Source organism: Schistocerca gregaria, chromosome 5 (genome assembly GCF_023897955.1).
Source record: "Schistocerca gregaria isolate iqSchGreg1 chromosome 5, iqSchGreg1.2, whole genome shotgun sequence".
Taxonomy (NCBI): Eukaryota; Metazoa; Arthropoda; class Insecta; order Orthoptera; family Acrididae; genus Schistocerca; species Schistocerca gregaria.
This window is the reverse complement of record NC_064924.1, coordinates 427,936,006-427,958,224: the sequence shown is the minus strand read 5'-3', so window position 1 is coordinate 427,958,224 and position 22,219 is coordinate 427,936,006. Positions and strand designations below refer to the sequence as shown.

General features: G+C 36.3%; 1 protein-coding gene across 1 annotated transcript in view; it reads left to right on the top strand.

Moving 5' to 3' along the window:
- Positions 1-22,219, top strand: part of LOC126272561 (uncharacterized) — a 219,285-nt gene that overhangs the window by 144,626 nt on the left and 52,440 nt on the right. The window contains exons 11-14 of the mRNA XM_049975483.1: positions 1,275-1,441; positions 7,446-7,626; positions 11,077-11,409; positions 19,724-20,406. Of these exons, the coding sequence (XP_049831440.1) occupies positions 1,275-1,441; positions 7,446-7,626; positions 11,077-11,409; positions 19,724-20,406 (1,364 nt within the window). The remainder of the gene's footprint in view (positions 1-1,274; positions 1,442-7,445; positions 7,627-11,076; positions 11,410-19,723; positions 20,407-22,219) is intronic.

Here is a 22,219-nt window from a genome sequence, read left to right as displayed (position 1 = left end):
TACATATTTGAGTTGCACATATCCATTCTATGACATACAGCAGCTGCAGTGCTAGTATAATGTAGTTGATGAGAACAATTTAGCAGTGTTTGTGGATGCTTTCTGTACTAGGTTTTTTTTTTCGAAAAAAAAGGCATTGTCTCAAAGATTAACAATGTTTTCAGTCTTGTTTATGCCCATTAACAATTCATGCCTAGCCTGGGCGTTGAATTGTTAACTTTATTGCATCCATTATTTACATTCCACAAAGTACTTTCCAGTACTATATTTAAATAAGCCCCTGAAACACAGTGCGTTTAATTCAGATGTTAACCATTGTTTCTCATCACTTTTGTTTGAATTTATCCTAACCTATCTTGACTGGTAACTACATTTAGAGGGCTCTAAGAATATATTCAAGAATTTCTTATGTGAAATATCTGCCTGGCGGACTTCTTCCAAGAACTCTTCCTATATATCTTCTATAAACTGTTTGACTAGAGTTACTGTTTATTATTATGTTCAAGATTTATGCCATTTATAATGGATTTATGGTCTAGTTTATTTTTTATCTACATGCAATTTTTTTGGCAATTTTGCTTGAATAGTTGAGAATGTTACTGTTGAGATTAAGTTAAGGTGAATGAAGCAACTTATGCACACTTAATAGGTCCTGGCTTACATAAAATAAACATACAGTTACTTAACCATTTGTTAAACAAAATATTTTGATACCCTCTACAATTGCCTTATAATCCTCGATATGTTTCTTATTGATGGACTGCACATACTTAGGAAAGCTAGGTTGCGTGTTTACAGTTCAGTGTTCTACAGACCACATATATGTTATCTGTGACCATCAATAAAAGTGAAACAAGGGTAATGGAATGTAGTCAAATTCAATCAGGTGGTGTAAGAATTAGATTATGAAATGAGACATTAAAATTATTAGATATTTTTTGCTATTTAGACAGCAGAATAACTTATAAGGGCTGAAGTAGTTTTTGTATCTGTTTTTTATTTGTGTAGTGACTTGAACTTTCTCTATGTTTGGATATTAGGTATTGTTTCTTTCTGCATTGAACTTGTGACCTATCTTTGAACTACAAAAATACTAACTAAAATTTAATTGTTTTTGTATTATTCAAACTGTACCAGTAATACAATCATTTTAAGTGATAGGTGTCTTCTCAGCAATAATAAATATCTCCAAAGTTATCTATTATTTACTAATAGCATTCACTATGAAGTAAAAATGTATTTAATAAATCCAGTAATGAAAATATATTTTTTAGGTATCTCACTGTAATGATGCAAAATGTAAACATTTGGTTGAAGTAGGCAGCTACACTGACTTCAATGTGATACAAGCTGTGTATGCAATTGGGAAAGCATTTCAAAATATGGCAAATGACATGTGTTTTGTCATGTTTAATTCTACATGCATGGAAAATATAGAGAGGTAATATAAAAAAACAACTTTAATTCATTCTTAGTAGTATTTGCATTATTTTCTCAATATGTCTTGCAGGAAGTAATCTTTAGCATGATACTACAGTCTGTAGTGATAAAAAGCTGCTTACCAAATGGAAGATGAAAAAGCTGACACAAATATTAACTTTCAAAATGAGAGGTTCTCTCATCCAGAAAAAAGGGGAAACAGCTAAATGAAAGGAAACAATCCAGTGACATATTAATTATTCACTTTTAAGAAGACACTCAGTGTTGTTGCTGATGAGAGTAGCTGCTGTGATAGAAGTTAGAAGACAATGTGTGACTTCAGACCAATATTCACTTGTTTCCGGCCACTAAAAATGTTAGCTTTCAATACTGTTTGTTAGTACATCAACATTGTTGTAGCCCTATTATTTCACATATCAACACTAGCCTGTGATTATGATCAAGTATAGATACCTGAAACTAATAACATAGATTGCTACTTACCATAAAGAAGACACGTCAAGTTGCAAACAGGCACAATTAAAAGGCACTCACATATAGCTTTTGGCCACAGCCTTCGTCAGTAAAGAGGACAAACACACACACACACACACACACAGAATGCAAGCACACCTTGCACATATGACCACTGACTCCAGCATCTCGGGCCGGAACACAACATCACATGGGATGCAAGCAGCAATCTGGAGGAGGCAGTAGAGGGGAAGGGATAGTAGTGTACAGATGGAGAGAGAGAGAGAGAGAGAGAGAGAGAGAGAGATGAACACTGTCTGGTGGAGTGAGAGACTACCAACAGGTGCAGCGTCAGGAGGTTGTGGGGCGGGAAGGTGGGGGAACAAGAAACAAAAAAAGGAGAGGAGTGGAGAAAGATGGGAGGCTGCTTTGGCATAGGGCTGTAAATAAACAGGGTTGGAGATGAGAATGGAGAGGAGATATATTGTTTCTTTTTCCCCCACTTCCCTGTTCCACAACCTCCTTATGCTGTGCCTGTTGGCTGCACACTACTTTCATCTCACATGATGTTGCATTCTGGTCCAAGATGCTGGAGTCGTCAGACGTGTCGTGTGTGCGAGGTGTGCTTGCTTATGTGTGTGTCTGGGAGGAAGAGGGGGGGGGGGGGGGGGGAGAGAGATTGTGCGACTGTCCTTTCTATTGACAAAGGCTGTGGCTGAAAGCTATATGTGAGTGTCTTTTAATGGTGACTGTCTGCAACTTGACATGTAAGTAGCATTCTACCTTTTCCTAAACTGTTGATATTCCTACATGGAGTTTCCACTGTTTGGCTAATAACATAGCTTCATTTATGAGTATGTAGGACTACTGGGTACAGCGTCGTCTGCTGGCTATGGCTGACTAGGTTGGCTGCACTGAGAAATTTGTCAGTAGTGCCATTTTACTTCTACTGAAATAGCTGCTCCTGTCACCCACTGCAACAAGAGTCTTCTTAGGGTGAGCAATTATTGGTCTTTGTCATCCCTTGACTTCACATGTGGATTCTTCTCAACCTCAGATCTGACCTGCTTTTGGTTCCAGCCTCCACCAAACTACACTTTCTCCCTGTGTACAGAATGAATTAACACTTCTGGGAGCTAGAGTGATTTTTTCTAGTTTTATATATTTATATCACTGTACATAGAATTTTGTCTCCTTATGGAAAGCACTGGCCAGACATTCTACTGGTGGACAAAAAATAAAACTGCCCCAGAAAATATTCATAAGATTCACATGGAGTTGACTTATGTTAATGAACAACAGAACTGCCCATCACAAAAAAGTGATGGAAACTATGATTTTGTTGCCCAATTGCTTGTTGTCACATGTCTGTGAATTCACATCTCATGCATACTCTATGCTGGATACTTTGCTGTGTCATTAAATTTGAGTGAACCAGAGGAACAGATGTGTTTAGTGACCAGTTGAATGCAACACAAAATGGTGCTCACTTAGTGACAAAATGGACTCTGTAGTGAATAAAAACTGTAACTACCCAAAAAGAGTTTGATTACCTGAAAACATTGATAGAGTTAAGAAAGTGCCGGGAACAAAGTCCAACAAAATCTCCATGCTGTTTGTATATTCAACAAGGTATTAAATTTCACCATGTCAAAACAATGTCAAAAATAACCTACATCTGTCCCCTTACAAATTCACTGTTGTGCATGAGCCTCTGGATGAACATTTGTATGTCCTGCTGGCAGTTTCTGAGTGAAGTGGAGTCAGGATTTTCAAATCATCAGTTTTTCATTTCTTCAGATGAGGTCTGGTCCAGACTGTAAGGATATGTGAACTCATGGAATGTGTACCATTTAGCATTGAACTCATGGGATATGTACCATTATGCATCAATAATCTGAAGACAGGAGTTTGGTGCACAATGTTTGGTATTCACATCATAACACAATTCTTTCACCAAGCTATTAATGCTAACTGGTATGTCCAGAAACTATTTAAGCCATACATGGATCAGCCAAGGAAGATGAATGGCTGCAAGGATATTTTCAGCAAGACAGAGCAACAAAACACACTGCCTTGACAGCCTGGTCATGAGTGCATGAGGTGTGACATTCATTGAGGTGAGGACAGGCAAGAGAGCCAGTGAAGTATCCTGGCCACCTTGATCACTTAATTTATCTTCCTGTAATTTTTACCTGTGTAGCAAATCTAAGTGTCAGGTGTACTCAAATAACCTCCACAAAATGGAAGAACTACAGCAGAATATTGAAAATGATATTGGTGCTATCCCTAAGACATAGCTGCTACACATGTCTTGCAGTCTGATAAATTGAATACAGTGAAGCATCAATATTAATGGTAGTCATTTCCAGCATCTTATATGATGTTCAGTAACAAGGGTCAATCCTGCCACAGTCTTAGGGCCTATACTAAAAACTTTTCGGACCAGGTTTACTTTGCCCATCCTGAAACACCTTGTAAATTTACAGTTTTCTCTCAAGTTAATTTTCCTTTTCATACAGTGCTGCATTCATAAAATCCCACAAGGCCTAACATTAAGTAAAAGGCAGCAGGACAAACTGAAAAGATAAAAAGAACAAAAAATGCTAGCAAAATTGCTTGATGCTAGTATATCATATTATTTCTCTCACATTCTGTTACAGTGTTTCCTGTAGACCAACTGTCTGAAGCAACTTTGCCACTTACTTGATAAATAATCATCTTTTTCCAAACCTTTCCTCTATTACACTGTATGAAAGATGTTCTGCTTTCGTAAGTGAGCATTTGTATCATATTCACTTGGTGCCTATGTTGATGCTCATCTTGCATTCACTGTTGATACTTCTTCTTTTTGTGCAATATTTCTGAAACAAACTACAAGGAGGAATTTATATTTACTTTTGGTGTTCAATTTTAAACATCTTGTTATTTGTTGATTTGTAGTAAAATGCCAAACTAATTATGCAGAGATCTTGGATCAATCTCTCATCAATCCAATAATTTTTATCGGATACTTCTTGCTTCTTTTACCCTTGGCAATGTTTGTTAGCATAAAAAATGCTGAGTTGCACTATCCATGTTAAATTGTCAGTCCCACTGAGGCTGACTGGATACATCAGTTCAAAGGTCATCCTACCATCTCTAATAAGATCACACCTAGTAAAGCACTGTGGTGTTCAAACCAACCTTCCAGTCATGACAGTGCTACAGGATTGACATGGAAACCAGAAGTAGCATGTTTTTCTAAGGATAAGCACATATCTGACCAGTAGCAAAATTCCACTAATAGATTAAACAATGAGAACCAATCATGAGTTCTTGGCTATCCTAAAAGCAAATTCACTGTAGTTGTCCCAACAATGGTCTATCTCCATGAAAGAACAGTTACAAACCTGGATAATGACTAATCTTCCTGCACTCTGTCTACATCTACAGCTGTGATATGTTCACCACTTTGAAGTGCATGGCTATGATACTTCTCATTGTACCACACATGAAGGTTTCTTCCTGTTCCATTTATGTATGGAGTGCAGCAAGTGTGATTGCTTAAATGCCTCTGTGCACAATTATTTATGCTAAATTTGTCTTTGTGCTCTCTTTACAGGAGTGACACACAAAGGATTGCCATATTTTCCTTCTTTCTTTCTCTGTCATTGTTCTAAGTCTTTATAAGTCATGCCCTGTCCTACAGTAAAAAGACTATTCTTTTCAACAGTGTCTTTTGATTGCAAGTAATTTGTCTTTTTGGAACGTCACGGTAACCACATATAATGTGCAAAGTAGCTGCAAAAATTTAGAATGTTGGGTTGATTATCATGTGGTTCCTTTTATTTTTCATGAAGAATTTTTGTAGAAGACATACTAAGTTTAAAAGTTATTCTGAAAACAGAAATGTTTAGTAAAACTGTAATAGAAGTTGTTTCTCACAATTGTTAACACTGCTTTTTTTCTTATTGTCTGTGTAATCTACCACAGTTTATCAGACGTCATCTGCTGCACTGTCATATCCCGAAAATACGTTCAAATCATCCTGTTAATTCAAAATCCTGTGAAATACTAAATCTTCACCATGATTCAAATACTGGTTACAAAATGAGAAATATCTGCTAATATTCATTAACTGATTCTTGTTCATGATGTGAATGTCATGAATAAACATAAACTTGTCACAAATGATAATAGGATAGAGTGACATTAGTGGTGAAACAAAGAGTGGAAGGTGATCAGTAGCAACATACAAAAGTATCCAGAGAACTGTGGAAGTTACCCAACCCACCAGGTCATAAACCATCAGAAGACTTATGAATCAACATAATATATATGCTTTGTGAGCTGTTCTTTACAAAATGCTTGTGGACAGAAGGGATACTGGAAACTTTCTGCATTTTTTGTGGTAGAAATGGTGACTGAAGGCTACAGTTGAAAGGGACTTGTCATAGTAAACGTCAGTGTATCCATATACAGTCCATATATCATATCAAATAACTTCCTGTCAACTCCAAAATTGAAGAAAAATATAGGTGGTGGGCTTTTGCAGACAATGATGTAGTTCAGTAGGCAATGATAAAATTGTAGAGAGAGCAGGTACAACACTTCTGTGGCACTGGGATATGGCACAGAAAATGTAATGACATCAGTAGTGATTATGTGCAAGAACACCTGATGGTATGTTGTACATGTACCCCAAGTTAATAAGCATAGTTGGCATAAGATGACCATATGTCTATAAGTTTCTTGAGGTGTCCTGTATCAAGCTCAAGCACTCGTTGATGATTAGATCCCTTATAGTTACCAAACTGCACAAATGTTGGTTGCTACATTTGACTCATTGTTCCAAACTCCATGGCATTTCCAAAATCTGTCCGGTTTCCTAGACCTCTCCAGTCCTTTTCCTTTACCCCTCTCCTTCCCCTTCAATCTTTCTGCTTGAATAAGGAACCACTGGATCCAAAAACTTAATTATAACCTTCTTTTATGTGTGTGTTCTGCCACTGCTTGATGAGTACAATTTTTCTCTATCTAACTGTTTAAAAATATTTTATGTCCTTGACATCTTCACTTTTTGAAAAATTAAATAATGAAAAGTCCAGGAAGGAATAACAATGATGTTAGTCTGCAGATAGGCCACAGCAGCCAATAATAATGGCCATGCATGTGTTAGTTGTGCTTGTGTGAATGTGGATATGTTCTCTATTTCCAAATAAGGTCTTCTGGGTGAAGTTTAAATGCTTAGAGCCTTTTCAAGGTGCTTGTATACAACTCAGGCCTCTTCTTTTTGGAAAATAATTTATGTCAGCATGTTTATCATATTATGTCTCACAAAGGGCACAGGTTTTCAAACTTTAAATTGTGGTGTTGTACATAATGTACTGGAAGGTATATGGATGTTTTGCATTGTTAAAAAACATACAGTTATATTTGTTGATCAGCTAAAATCAGGTGGAAAATGTGTAATATCCAAGTGTATTATATTAAGGGAATTACTTGTTTTCATTGATAACTATAGATCAAGACAGGTATTCTCATTAAAATTTTACATCAATATATTTCAGGTCACCATTGACTTTAAACCAATATCTCAGATCAACAACTTCTGAAAGAGCAGATGGTATTCATGGCAGCTTGTTTCAGTTCAATGAAAATGGAGGAGGAAATGTTCCTATTGAAATATTTAATCTTAAAAGAAGTATCCACGAATGGAGTCATACATCTGCTGATGTTCACTATGAAAGGGTTAGTAAACATTGAGTTTCAATTGTGCACATGTAGCAACTTTTTACATTGCATTTCTTTATTTTTGTGCAATTATGGATACTTTTATTTGATCATAAATATGTAGAATTAATTACAAAGTGATACTAACACTGTCTAGAAAATAAATTAATGTAGATGAAAAAGCCTTATATTCTACGATATAGTTTATTGGTCCTCTCTTCCTTACAAAAGATGTGCCCCCCCCCCCAGTCCACACATAAACAAACAGTATCAGAAATATCAAACAATGGGAAATCCAGGATGGAATGTAACAAGTAACAATACAAGAGAAGGAAAGTTGCTACTCTGCTACTCACCATATAGCATAGATGCAGAGCCACGATAGCCACAATAAAAAGATTCACACAATCATAGCTTTCGGCCATTAAGGCCTTTGTCAGCAGTAGACACACACACACACACACACACACACACACACACACACACACACACACACACACACACACATGCAAGCACAACTTGCACACACATCTGTAGTCTCAGAGAGCTGAAACTACACTGTGAGCAGCAGCATCAGTGCATGATGGAAGTGGCGACTGGGTGGGGGTAAGGAGGAGGCTGGGGCGGGGAGGAGGAGGGATAGTATGGTGGGAGTGGCAGACAGTGAAGTGTTGTAGTTTAGACGGAGGGTAGGAGAGAAGGTGTGGAGGGGGAAGGGGGTAAGTAACCAACTTTCCTTCTCTCGTATTGTTACAGTATCAGAAATGCTTTTACAAACTTTTTGAGCAGATTTGCCACACATGAAGAATTAAAAATATCCCTAAAAATATGTCCTTAGATCTTTCAGTTTTAAGGTAGTAATTAAATGCCATTACATAAATTTCTCAAGATAGGTACTCATAACAAATGTTCAAACTGTCGTCCACCTGATTCCAACCATGCATTCACGCTCCATCACACAGAATTTGTAAGTGGATTTAAATCATAATGATACAGTCCAGGAATGTGTGTACTGGAATTATAGGTATTATGTGGTAAATTCATTCCCCTTCATTTTGCTGAGGCTCTATGTCCTCTAGTTTGGATGGCATACATGAGTTACAACAATTATGCAGACATATAAATGGCATTCATCAGAATATACAGAGCGTATGCTACTGAAAACTAATTCCAATTACAGACACTTCCACATTCACTGAAATAGATACTCACGTATAAAATTACTATAAACGCTGCTGCTCTACCATGCAGGACATAAAAACAAAACACTTGAATAGTTTCAGGTCTGTTGACAATAAGTCACATGATATTCTCAGAGACACTGAATAATGTAACTCCACATTAGGGATCCTCACAGTAACCTCACAGTATATATATTCACTTATGAAATTTGTTGTTAATAATCCAGCCCAGTTCAAGAGTAATAGCAGTGTGCATAGCTATAACACCAGGAGAAAGGATGATCTTCACTATGCAGGGTTAAATCTGACTTTGGCACAGAAGGGGGTAAATTTTTCTGCCACAAAAGTCTTTGGTCACCTACCAAACAGCATCAAAAGCCTGACAGATAGTCAACCAACATTTAAAAATAAATTAAAAGAATTTCTAGATGACAACTCCTTCTACTCATTGGCTGAATTTTTAGATATAAATTAAGGGAGGGAAAAAACTAACTTAAGCATTAGTGCCATGCAATATTTTGTGTAATGTATTATCTTGTACAGACATCTTTCTTTAACCTGACTTGTTCCACATCATCACGAAGTGTCATATTCATGATCTATGGAACAAGTATTAATCTAATCTAATCTAATCTAATCGACAGTCATGACCAGAAGGTCACCTGCAATGATCTATTAACAACACTGAGATTGCATACAGCTAGATAATCAACAGTCTCCAACTTACCAACAGTAGTTGAAGTGATGACATATTACACGACATTTGCTTTGTTCATTACATTAACTTCAATTAAGGCTGTAAATATTGTCGCCATCAAAATATAGATTAACTCCACCAATAAGAGCACTGCCTACATGACTGTATCTATTCAGACTTTGTTGACATAAAATGAACAAACAGAGAGCTGTTTATGTAACTGAGGTGAAACTGAAATTTTTACACGGGCCTCACCTCATCCAACACCTAACATGTTGTCTTTCACACTATAGTCTGCAGCTCCTACTAATAATATTTAGACTAGGCCCTACTGTGAAGCCACAAAAGCCATTTTACTAATATTTTCCCATTTTATAATCTGGTGTTCTAATCACTTCATGCTAAATCTTAGAAAACATAATTTTTCAATGGACAGTTTTTTCTTTCCCAGGCGTCAAGGCCTGGGACAGGTCCACCTGCTTGTTGCTGAGAGGCATTTCTCTCACAAACTGCATCTAACATTTAGTTCTTGTCAGATACCTTCAGACATTATGCTGCAAACCCCTTCCATGATATCTTGCTGCTCCTGGCCACTCATCTGACCCACTGCGTAACACTGATGCTTTCAGCCATCATGTACAACAGCAGTTTGATTCCAGCTCATAATCAAAATTGAAATATTTCATAATCCATAACTCAGTACACAATGTGTTTAGCACCAGTTGATCTGAAATAAAAGATCATACACCTACATGTTAAGTTCCAACCTTCTTTCTTATCTTAATCAAGTATTGTGATTCCATAAAGTCAGAACTTGAAAATGAGTGAGGTCAGTGAGATTACATATCACTACCACATTTCAGTGATACGCTCATTGATTTGTACTGTAACAAATAGACAGGTAGAGGATGACAAGTTACTAGCCATCATACTAACTCAACATTAGTACTTTGGAATCCTAGTGATCTTGTCATCTAAAATAATTGGTTTGCACAGAAAAAAAAAAACTCTATTGCAGAGACACTTCACCAAAGTGTTTGGAAGTTTGTGAAAGCATTCAGTATCCAGCAGTCTTTGAATGGATGAGGCAGACCATGACCTGATGAGGGTATAACATGTTGAAACAAGTGTTATGAGCCTCTGTCTTACGAAATTTGTAAATCTTATTCGTCACTAATTTAAAAATGAAAGATATTCAGTCATTTCTTCATATAATCTTGTTTTAGAGGATTTTATGTATAAATACTGTCCATAGTTTCAGAATTACTAGTTCTTCTTCAGGGAGGAATGATGGTTTGGGAATGTTAGAGAGAAGGGGCAGATCACTCAGACTCAGAGGTAGCCCATATATTGTGGGACAAATGGGAATAAAGGTGAAGGGAGAGACGTTGGAGAGAGTGTGAATAACTTTTTTTCCCCTTTGTTTGTACATTATTTATCAACACTGCTGGAATTTCCTGCCATTCTGTCTCTTTGTAATTTTATAGGTTTCACAAGCAATTTTTTTTAAAAGGAGAAATTTCTGTGTTCACAGATGAATTTAGCATTAAATGATGTGTTAATAGTAAATTGTTCTTGTTATTTGTCCAGGTAGCATTATTCTCAAACAGTTCACTTAATCTGTTGGATGACATATACACATACAGAGATATGGGAAGCGAGGTTGTAGTTTCGTCATTGACATCGCAGTGTGCAACAAGAACTAGCTGTTCACAATGCAGAGGTCATCATAGCAAGCTGGAAACAGCAGAATGGGTGAGAACAATAGCACTGAGGCAACAGGAAAAGATAAAAAACACAAAATTTTATGTTGCTGCAGCATTTGATATACATGAAGCATCAATAAACCCCATGGAATGTGGATCAGAATTACATGAGAAAGGCATTGAACAGTTAGAGGCCTTCTTATGGGCCATTGAACAAGTAAGTGCATAAATGATTTGAAACACAATATTAATAAACTATATTTTGTGATTTTTTACTCATAACAACAAGTATTTTATAAAGAAATTTTGTGTTGTTTTTAAATGAATACCTGTAAAAAATTATTTAATCCAAAGCACTTTAAGGTTTCCTTGGAAGACAGTAACGTAGATAATGGTACATTTTTCTGTTGTGTAAATCAACATTTATAATACAGACCTATACAAAGTTTGCATCTACAAAAGGCTATAAGCATGAAAAATTTAGAACTTCATATTATTGTCACGTGCAAGTACTTATCTTTAAATGAATTTTAAAAATGACTCATTGAAAGTGGTGTATCTCTGTATAAAAGATGTTCTCTTTGATATTTCATAAAGGCCGAAGATACTGGAATTAAGTTTTACACAAATGATCATGTGCTAGGCACCAAGTACTTTATTATTCATAAAAAATTTACATATTGAGACAACTTTAGTTTTTAGGGTTGCGTATCTCAGTTGTCAAAATTGGAATCCTTATACAATCATTTTGTTGTCCATCTGTCTGTCTGTCTGTATGTCAAGACACCTTTTCTTAGGAATGGGTAGAGGTTTCAAGTTGAAATGCGTGTCAAATACTGAGTTCTACACTCCCTTGGCAGAGTAAAATCATTAAGCTTATATGTCAGTGCAATCAAAAGATATGGCCATTATTTCACATATTTTGATACTTGCAAACTCACTCATAAAAAACCTATAGATGAACTGTCTATATACATAATTAAGTTTGTATGAAACTCTCAGAGGGAGAGTCCAACACACACTTATTGAGTCTTTGAGATACAATATTTTCTCCAGTTGCATTCAGAAGTTCTCAAGAAATGGAATAAAATTATTAAATGCTTGTTAATGTTTCCAGTAAAATTCATCACAAGTATAGCTGTTGAATTTATGAAACATCACAGTAGAAGCTGCTAATGCGGAATCTTTAGTGTTACTATTATGTGGACATTGTTTAACCCTTTAACTGCTACAGATGTGTATATTTATGCATTGACATCATGCCTCCAATGCTACTGATGTATATATGTGACATTGGCTAAGCATGGCAGAAGTGCTAATGTCAGATATATAAGTTTTGAGATTTCAAACAATGGAAACTCTAGGTTGGAGTATCAACAATACTAAAGAAAGGGTAGATTGCTACTCACCATAAAGATGACCTGTTGAGTTACAGATGGGCTCAATGAAAAGATCATTACACATTTTGCTTCAAGCACACCTCATGCACACATCTGTTACCACCAACAGCTCTGACCAAAACACACATACACACACACACACACACACACACACACACACACACACACATTAATACAAGCAACAACAATCCATGCACACATGAACAATACCAACGGCAGCCCTGACCAGTCAGAATTGCTGGTGACAGCAGTCATTTTTGTGTGAGGTGTGCTTTCTGTGTAAATGTGGACGTGTTTTCTTTGCTGATGAATTGCTTGGCCAAAAGTTATAATTTGTAACAATCTTTTCATAGAGCCTGTCTGCACCTCAATGGGTCATCCATACTGTGAATAGCAGTCTATCTTTTTCCTAGTACTGTCATTTTGAGGTTATCTTAATAAACACTTGCAATGACATAATACACCATCACTTGTAGAGAACCAAAAATCTGCAGCATTAATAATGGTTCCTCGATGTGACTTTGATGGCAGAAGCAGCAGTTTGTTGGACTTGTGCCTTGATTGCATTGTCACATATTTTAAAATGTGTAAGCATGTGCTTTGTGACAAGTAAATGGAATGTATTTTCATGGATGGTGGTAATGGAAGTGGGTTTTTGTTTTTCTTCATCTGAAATCTGTAACTGAGGACGCTGTGCCCCTTACTTCTTGTCCTTCAACATCTCAGGAGCCAGAAAGTTATTTTTCTCATTGCATATCATTGCCTTCCAGAAGTGCAACTGACAGCAATAAGGAAAATGAGCCCCCAGTGAAGAAAGGAAAATTTGAAGATAAATCTCAGAGGTACAGGAAGGAGATGAAACCAGGGTTTCACGATTTTGACACTGTACATTCTGGTGTGACTATTGCACTTCTGAAAACCTGGTGCACTACAAGTTTTTCAGACATTGTGCAGAGAAGAATTAGGCTCAATTATTGTAGACGAGACTAATAGTTACTACACTGTACGATTCAACAAGATGGCACCGGTTAATGTTGTTAATGAAACTGTCATGGCAAAAATGCAATTAAAAGTGATAATAAGTGTAAAGTATGTGCTAAGAAGGTGATAAAAGGAGTTCAGTGCACAATATGTCGATGCTGGTTCCATGAGAAATGCTTGAAAGTGTGTGTAGAATTTGTAACGAATGACTTTACTTGGACATGCCGCACCTGTGTCGCGGAAATACATGAATGAAAAATCATAAACGCCTTCAGGGACAAAGACAAAATAATGAAAGTGCTTCAGACTAATATTGATGCTTTAAACAACAGGTACATTGCTCTCAGTGAAAAATAAAGTGACTTAGAAAAGACTATGTAGAAAAGAATCCCATCTGAATGACTTCCACACTTCAAGTATTGATACATGGCACGGAGCAAAAAACATCATCTGTGCAAGTATTGTGCAGGAGAAAATCAAAAGGATGGGCAAAATAACTGTGACTAATTTTGAAGAATGTTATGAATTACCGTGTGAAAAAAAGACTGTTCAGCACTCGATTGCTAATGAATACAAGACGTCTGATGTGAAAGTGCAGCATGTCCACAGAAAGACGATGTGACATTATTTGGGGACAGCCACGCACGAAACAGCTCAAATTTAATGTCAATGCTGGCTGGGAACAGTATAAGTATTTACAGTGAAGTAAAACCATGGGTAAATTTCGAGACAGTTACTGCTGGTATAAACAATGAATGCTCCAAACTCACAAAAAAGGACTGTGTAGTGCTGATCAGAGGTGCGAACAACATAAATGAAAACAATGCCAATAGATTCATCAAGAAATTGATCTCAGTAATACAATACTTATCCTTCACCAATGTCATTGTAGCCACTCTACAACTCAGGTATGACCTGCCTAATTGGTCATGTGTCAATCAGAAATTAGGCGAACTAATGATAAACTGAGATATTTCTGTGCTAAATTTACAAACATAAAATAATTAGATATTGACTATGAAAGGAACAGCTTCGCTGGACATGGACCTGATCCAACATGGCAGAAGGGAACTTACCACTAATATAAACCAGCCTACAGAAGAAATATTTTGCAAAAAATAAATAAAGAAATAACCATTATTAACGCTATAATTGCACTGGTTGCTCCTTTACAGGGAAACTGCTAAAATTGACCAAATCTTAACAGAGTTTGGTCTGAAAATAATGACAGGCTTCCTGAAGAGTATATTAAAACACACAAAAGTAAAAAACAAGATCTTAATGGCTCAGAGAGGGAACAAAATAGGTGGAAAGTAGGTCCACTTATCATCCTGCAAGTCAACATTTGCTGCATTAGGAACATGCTGTTAGAGTTGGAACATTTTTGTAAAATAAAAAATGTAATGTACTGTGTGTCTCAGAACATTGGCTTACAGAATATCAAATATATTTGTTCATACCTAATGAGTACATTCTGGCAGCTATAATGAGTAGAAATGAGAGAAAAAAATGGAGGGGACGCAATATTTATCAGACAATTCAAGTTCATCCTCCACAGAATTAAATAGTGAATTTACTTGTATAAGATTAATAGATCAAACTATTGTAATAGTTAGCTTTTATAGATCTCCAAACAGTTATGTTAAATCATTTTTCAAGAAATTTGAACAGATGATGAGAAAAATCATAAAACTCAAAACAAATATAGCAATATGTGGTGCTTTGAACATTTACTTGCTAGACACAGAGGAATTCAACACAAAAATATTCTTAAACCTACTCATATCACTAAATCTGTATTATACTAACAATTGCCTGACACATGGAAATGCCTGTGTGGACAATATTATATTTAATTTTTCAAGAGACCTATATACTGTAAGTAGTGCAGATGAATGTTTGCTGATAATGATCCTCTACTCCTAACAAACCAGGAAACACAGTCTGATAAGAATTATAAGGTGGCAAATAAGATGGCCAGATTGACATATGTTAGAGGTCAGAAAGAGGAATATGTTAAGTTATTCACAGATTCCCTCAGAAAGGTAAACTGGGACTTAACTTATGAATATGACACAGAGCAATTAACTGTTGAAACTCTATTTAATAATTTCCTTAAGACATATACTGAGTTATGGTACGTTTGCTCACCAATGAAAAGAAACAGTACTAAACCAAATAGAAAAGGTAAAAAGTTTAAATGGTACACTGATGACCTTGCTAGTCTCTGGGAAAATATGCTTTCACTGTACAAAACATAAAAAATTATCGTAAATTGGGACAGAACAAAAAGATACTTATTATAAAGACTACCTGAAACATAAAAAACATTATAAAGCTAACCTTGAACTTGCCAAACAACCTGCCTCTGAAAATTACTAAGGATGAGCCCCAAACAAATGCAAGGTTGTTTGAGATATTATAAAACAAGAACACACTTCTACCCAAACACAAGATGTTCTACATGAACCATAAGAGCGCAGTAATATTTTACAACTACAGTAAAGAAATTGAAATCAAAAATTAAACAGTCAGACGCGCCACCTACCTAAAGGGTATGAATTTCACTGGGACCCTGTCACACACACAGATATAATAGAAAATTTTCAAACACAAAAAGAACGGACTACTACTGGCTATCTAACTACACAATAAAAAGAACAATACACCTCATTTGCAATTCACTTGTTTTTATTATGAATAAATGCCTAGAAATTGGAGTTTTCCCTGATCAGCTAAAAATTTCCGAAGTTATACCTATACACAAAAAGGGAAGAAAACACCTCCCTGAAAACTATAGACCAGTGTCTATTGTATCAATCTTTTCCACAAACAGCTAATCAACTATTTTGAAAAGTATGACCTTCTCTGTAATAGACAGTACGGTCTTCAACAAGAAAAAACACCACCTCTGCAGTCCTTGAAATAGTTAGTCAGACATTAACTGCACTTGAAAATAAACAGTCCCACTTGAACCTTGTGATCTGAGTAAGGCATTTGATTGTATCCCCTTTGACATCCTATTAGCCAAACTTCAGTTGTTGTTGTGGTCTTCAGTCCTGAGACTGGTTTGATGCAGCTCTCCATGCTACCCTATCCTGTGCAATCTTCTTCATCTCCCAGTGCTTACTGCAACGTGCATCCTTCTGAATCGGCTTAGTGTATTCATCTCTTGGTCTCCCTCTACGATTTTTACCCTCCATGCTGCCCTCTAATGCTAAATTTGTGATCCCTTGATGCCTCAGAACATGTCCTACCAACCGGTCCCTTCTTCTTGTCAAGTTATGCCACAAGCTCCTCTTCTCCCCAATTCTATTCAATACCTCCTCATTAGTTATGTGATCTACCCATCTAACCATCAGCATTCTTCTGTAGCACCACATTTCGAAAGCTTCTATTCTCTTCTTGTCTAAACTATTTATCATCCACATTTCAATTACATGCATGGCTACACTCCATACAAATACTTTCAGAAACGACTTCCTGTCACTTAAATCAGTACTCGGTGTTAACAAATTTCTCTTCTTCAGAAATGCTTTCCTTGCCATTGCCAGTCTACATTTCATATCCTCTCTACTTCGACCATCATCAGTTATTTTGCTCCCCAAATAGCAAAACTCCTTTACTACTTTAAGTGCCTCATTTCCTAATCTAATTCCCTCAGCATCACCCAACTTAATTCGACTACATTCCATTATCCTCGTTTTGCTTTTGTTGATGATCATCTTATACCCTCCTTTCAAGACACTGTCCATTCCGGTCAACTGATCTCCCAAGTCCTTTGCTGTCTCTGACAGAATTACGATGTCATCGCCGAACTAAAGTATTATGGTATAAATAATACAGGGTCAGAAATAATCAGTTCTTATCTAAATAACAAGAGGCAATTTGGGTCAGTTCAAAATAGACACTCTTATATGAATAGTAACACATCTGGTGTACCTCAGGGCTCTGTCTTTGGTCCTTTCTTCTTCATCGTTGCAATTAATGATTTGCCATCATATGCTGGATCTTAGTCAGTTATCTGCTATGTGAATGATACAACCTTAAGCAGCACAGATTGATATTTATCAAAGCTACACCAGAAATCACAGGACACTTTCGCCTTAACACTAAACTGATTCTTGGCTAACAAACTTCTATGTAATCCAGAGAAAACTCAGCATCTGCAGTTGGGAATAGCTAAAGATGCAGAACCAAAATCCGTAAAACTGCTTGGAATACACATTGATTCCAAACTTATCTGGCAACCCCATATCAACCAGGTCTGCAAAAAGTTATCAAGTGTGTCCTATCTCATCTGGAAATTGTCTGATCTAGTGAGTAACAAATATTTCAGAACAGCTTATTTTGGACTTTTTCAGTCTCATGTGTCTTATGGCTTGTTGCTATGTGGCCACTCCTGTCATGTTAGTCATGTACTACTGATGCAGAAAAAGGTGCTATGAATAATGTGCAAGGTTGGTCCAAGGGAACACTGCTGTCCCTTATTCATCAAAATGAAAATAATGGCAGTGATAAATCTTAATATTTATGCATCACTAATATATGCTAAAAAGAACAGAACAAAATTTAACATGGGAGAGAGCATACAATTTCATGATACAAGAAACAAAGAGGGTATTGACATTCCAAAACATAGGCTGACGGAAACAGGCAACTCTTACAAAGTGAACAGTTTGAAATTATGTAACAAATTACCACATACTGCATTCAATACCCCTTTCAATAATTTTAAAAGTAAACTGCACAAATGGTTAACAGACAATCCATACTACAGTCTTACAGAATTTTTGGATACTTGTAACATAGAAACTGAGTTTTAAGTCTATGATTGCAATACTGTACAACTGACCAATGTAGCATAAATAAATTGTACTTGCAATGTAAACACTAACTAATATAGTAACTTCTTATGTAACTTGACATGATTATAATTCTTATTTCACTACATGTGATCAACAGTAAATAAAGAATCAGAATCAGATTCAGTACTCTTAGTGAAAAGAAGCTGTTTGAAGTTCTAGAAAAGAAATGTGTATAGCAGAAAAGTACTGTTGCTTGGCAGTAACTCTTCTCATGGTTAGAACTAAAAAACTAAAATATTCTAAATCATACTCTCTTCAAAACTCCAATTATTGGTGAAATAATATCTCATGACAGACATTTATTGATACTACAAATGCTGCAGTTTTGCTGTGACAACATTTGTGTCCAGAATGGAAGGGTGAGCAAACTATTACCAGATGTTTTGTAACTGAAAGGGAAGTTCAGAACACCAATCACTCCATTTCAGAAAATATGTATTGACAAAAGTCTTCTTTTGTTCAAGGGTACTCTTGGATTTCAAATGTATATATATCAACTTTTTGAAATGGGATTCTGTGTGATGTTATCTAGTTTTAGGAACTTCAAGAACAGAGATTGTTCAAAGTATCATTACTAAAGAGTACACTGTATTTAACATCCCCATCCATTGGACAAATCTCTATCAACAGTATCACACACCCTCACTCCATGAGATGTTGCAGAGAGGTTTGGAATTTAATCTGCGACACTGGCAGAACAACTTATGATCAGGAACTTCACACAACTGCCTGTGCTCCACTTGTCAGCCAATTAGTGATGGTGAAAATGTCTTGTACCATCATACAGGTGCACATTAGCTTCCCTAGCCACAGGCAAAAGTACCAACAGTTGTCCTCCTAGGAATTTGATTCCACAGCAGCAATTAGAATTTGAAGTAAATGATGATTTACAATGCATAATGTAAATGAGATATGGCTGGAATTTGCAAAATGAGCCAAGAGGATACAAATCTAAACTTGGTTCACAAGACAATACTAAGGAAGATGGTATCTGAAAGTCGAGTACAGCTTGACTATTGTACATGAGTAATTTTATTATTTTCAAATTAGTTTGTATCAACAACTGTTTAAAGGTTATGCCCAGTAATGTGCTTTCCTTTTTTTCAAATTTGATCTGATTGTTTAAACAGTAACAGCCACCCTACTTTACAATAGAAAATATGGACTGATTTCACAAAATTTGGTTACCAGCAACCATAATGTGTGAATGAAGTAACTGGTAATGTGCAGATTAAGAGTCTTTTGTAATACACTTTTCATATGTTATTCTTGTTTATTTCAGGTGAATAAGAACAGCACATATATAAATCTTGCTGCTGTTTCATTGGATTCCTGTGGAAGTCCTGTGAAAGCTGCTCAAGATATAGCAGATCTCCTAAGTCTTCACACATCTCTGAACAGAAATGGAGCTTCCCAGAACAGTGCAGTTGCTTTTATTGTTGGAGGAGGGACAAATTTAGTATCAGCTGTAATGGATTCAGTAAATTACTTGAAGATTCCAGTGTTTGCTTCAGAGGCCAGGGGCCCACTGCCTCACAGAAAGAAATATGCTCCATATCCACTCCAGCTGGCACCAACCAGCAAATCTTATGCAGCAGCTGTGCTAGCACTTCTTCAAAATTTGGGTTGGAGTTGCTTTTCTGTTATATACCTACAGGATGGAATAGAATATGAAGACAGTTACAGGCTGTTTGTAGACTATGCATCAGTTTATGAAAATGGATTGAATATGACCATCAGTCTTCCAGTTCCACTTCAGTACACTGCTGGAATAATTAGAGAATACCTTAAGGAAATTGCAACAGTCCATACAAGTGTAAACAAGATAGTCGTGCTGCTGCTCCCCAATGAAGTGGTGGAGCTACTTTTACGAGTCTTGCAGGCAATGGAAGATGAGAGTCAGATAGCTGTTGGAGCTCTCACATTCATAGTGCTGGGAGCAGAGAAAGCATTGAACACTTACAGGTAGACCCATATCTTAAAATATTCTGTTATTAAGTGGTTTTTATCTTTTAATGCTGCTTTTTTTCCTTATGTCCTAGCTTTCAGAAATAGTTAGTTCCTGTCTCCATATGTCTCCATTAAAGAAATAGTAGATTGAATCCCTATAGATGTGTCTAATTTCTGTAACTTCCAAATGATGTAGGAAAGTCCAAATGTAACAACTCCTATTGTATCTAATTTTTTACTTGAATGTTTGATCTTGCAAAGTGAACTATACTGATATTAATAATGTATCTCTGGGTAGGATTTTCAGGACTTAATTTATACATGTACAATGACTGTCATACCATGATTCAGCTTTAAATTGAGTGGTTTAATTATGAAAACTGAAGGAAAAAATACTGTGGGAATACCATATTCACAGTGTTCAACCTAACTGAATGTTGTCATAATATGTACAGTTTTTGCCATGCATGTTTCTAGTGCCACTTTGTTGGAATACATCAATATACATACTCTGAAAACCACTATGAAGTGCTTGCCAGAATGTTTTTCCCATTGCAACATATCATGATTAAGGTTTCATCAGAATAACTGCCTAAATGCCTCTTTACATACCGTAAGTAATGTAATTTTCACAATCCTTATGAGAAGAATACACAGTGGGCTGTACATACAATATCCACTGTCAGACTTATACATATAGGTCTCACATGTTTGAGTAGCATTGTAGCTAATTCACAGGATAAAATTAAAAGCATATGGTCAGTTGTAGAAGAAGAATGAGTAGCTTTGAGGGATGAAATAGTGAAGGCAGCAGAGGATCAAATAGGTAATAAGATGAGGGCTAGTAGAAACCCTTGGGTAACAGAAGAAATATTGAATTTAATTGATGAAAGGAGAAAATATAAAAATGCAGTAAATGAAGCAGGCAAAAAGGAATACAAACACCTCAAAAATGATATCGACAGGAAGTGCAAAATGGCTAAGCAGGGATGGCTAGAGGATAAATGTAAGGATGTAGAGGCTTATCTCATTAGGGGTAAGATAGATACTGCCTACAGGAAAATTAAAGAGACCTTTGGAGAAAAGAGAACCACTTGCATGAATATCAAGAGCTCAGATGGAAACCCAGTTCTAAGCAAAGAAGGGAAAGCAGAAAGGTGGAAGGAGTATATAGAAGGTTTATACAAGGATGATGTACTTGAGGACAATATTATGGAAATGGAAGAGGATGTAGATGAAGATGAAATGGGAGATATAATATTGCGTGAAGAGTTTGACAGACCACTGAAAGATATGAGTCGAAACAAGGCCCCTGGAGTAGACAACATTTCATTAGAAATACTGACAGCTTTGGGAGAGCCAGTCCTGACAAAACTCTACCATCTGGTGAGCAAGATGTATGAGCCAGAGCGAAATAACCTCAGACTTCAAGAAGAATATAATAATTACAATCCCAAAGAAAGCAGGTGTTGACAGATGTGAAAATTACCGAACTATCAGTTTAATAAGTCATGGCTGCAAAATACTTATGCAAATTCTTTACAGATGAATGGAAAAACTGATAGAAGCCGATCTCGGGGAAGATCAGTTTGGATTCCGTAGAAATGTTGGAACACGTGAGGCAATACTGACCCTAAGACTTATCTTAGAAGAAAGATTAAGGAAAGGTAAACCTATGTTTCTAGCATTTGTAGACTTAGAGAAAGCTTTTGACAATGTTGATTGGAGTACTCTCTTTCAAATTCTAAAGGTGGCAGGGGTAAAATACAGGGAGCGAAAGGCTATTTACAATTTGTACAGAAAGCAGATGGCAGTTATAAGAGTCGAG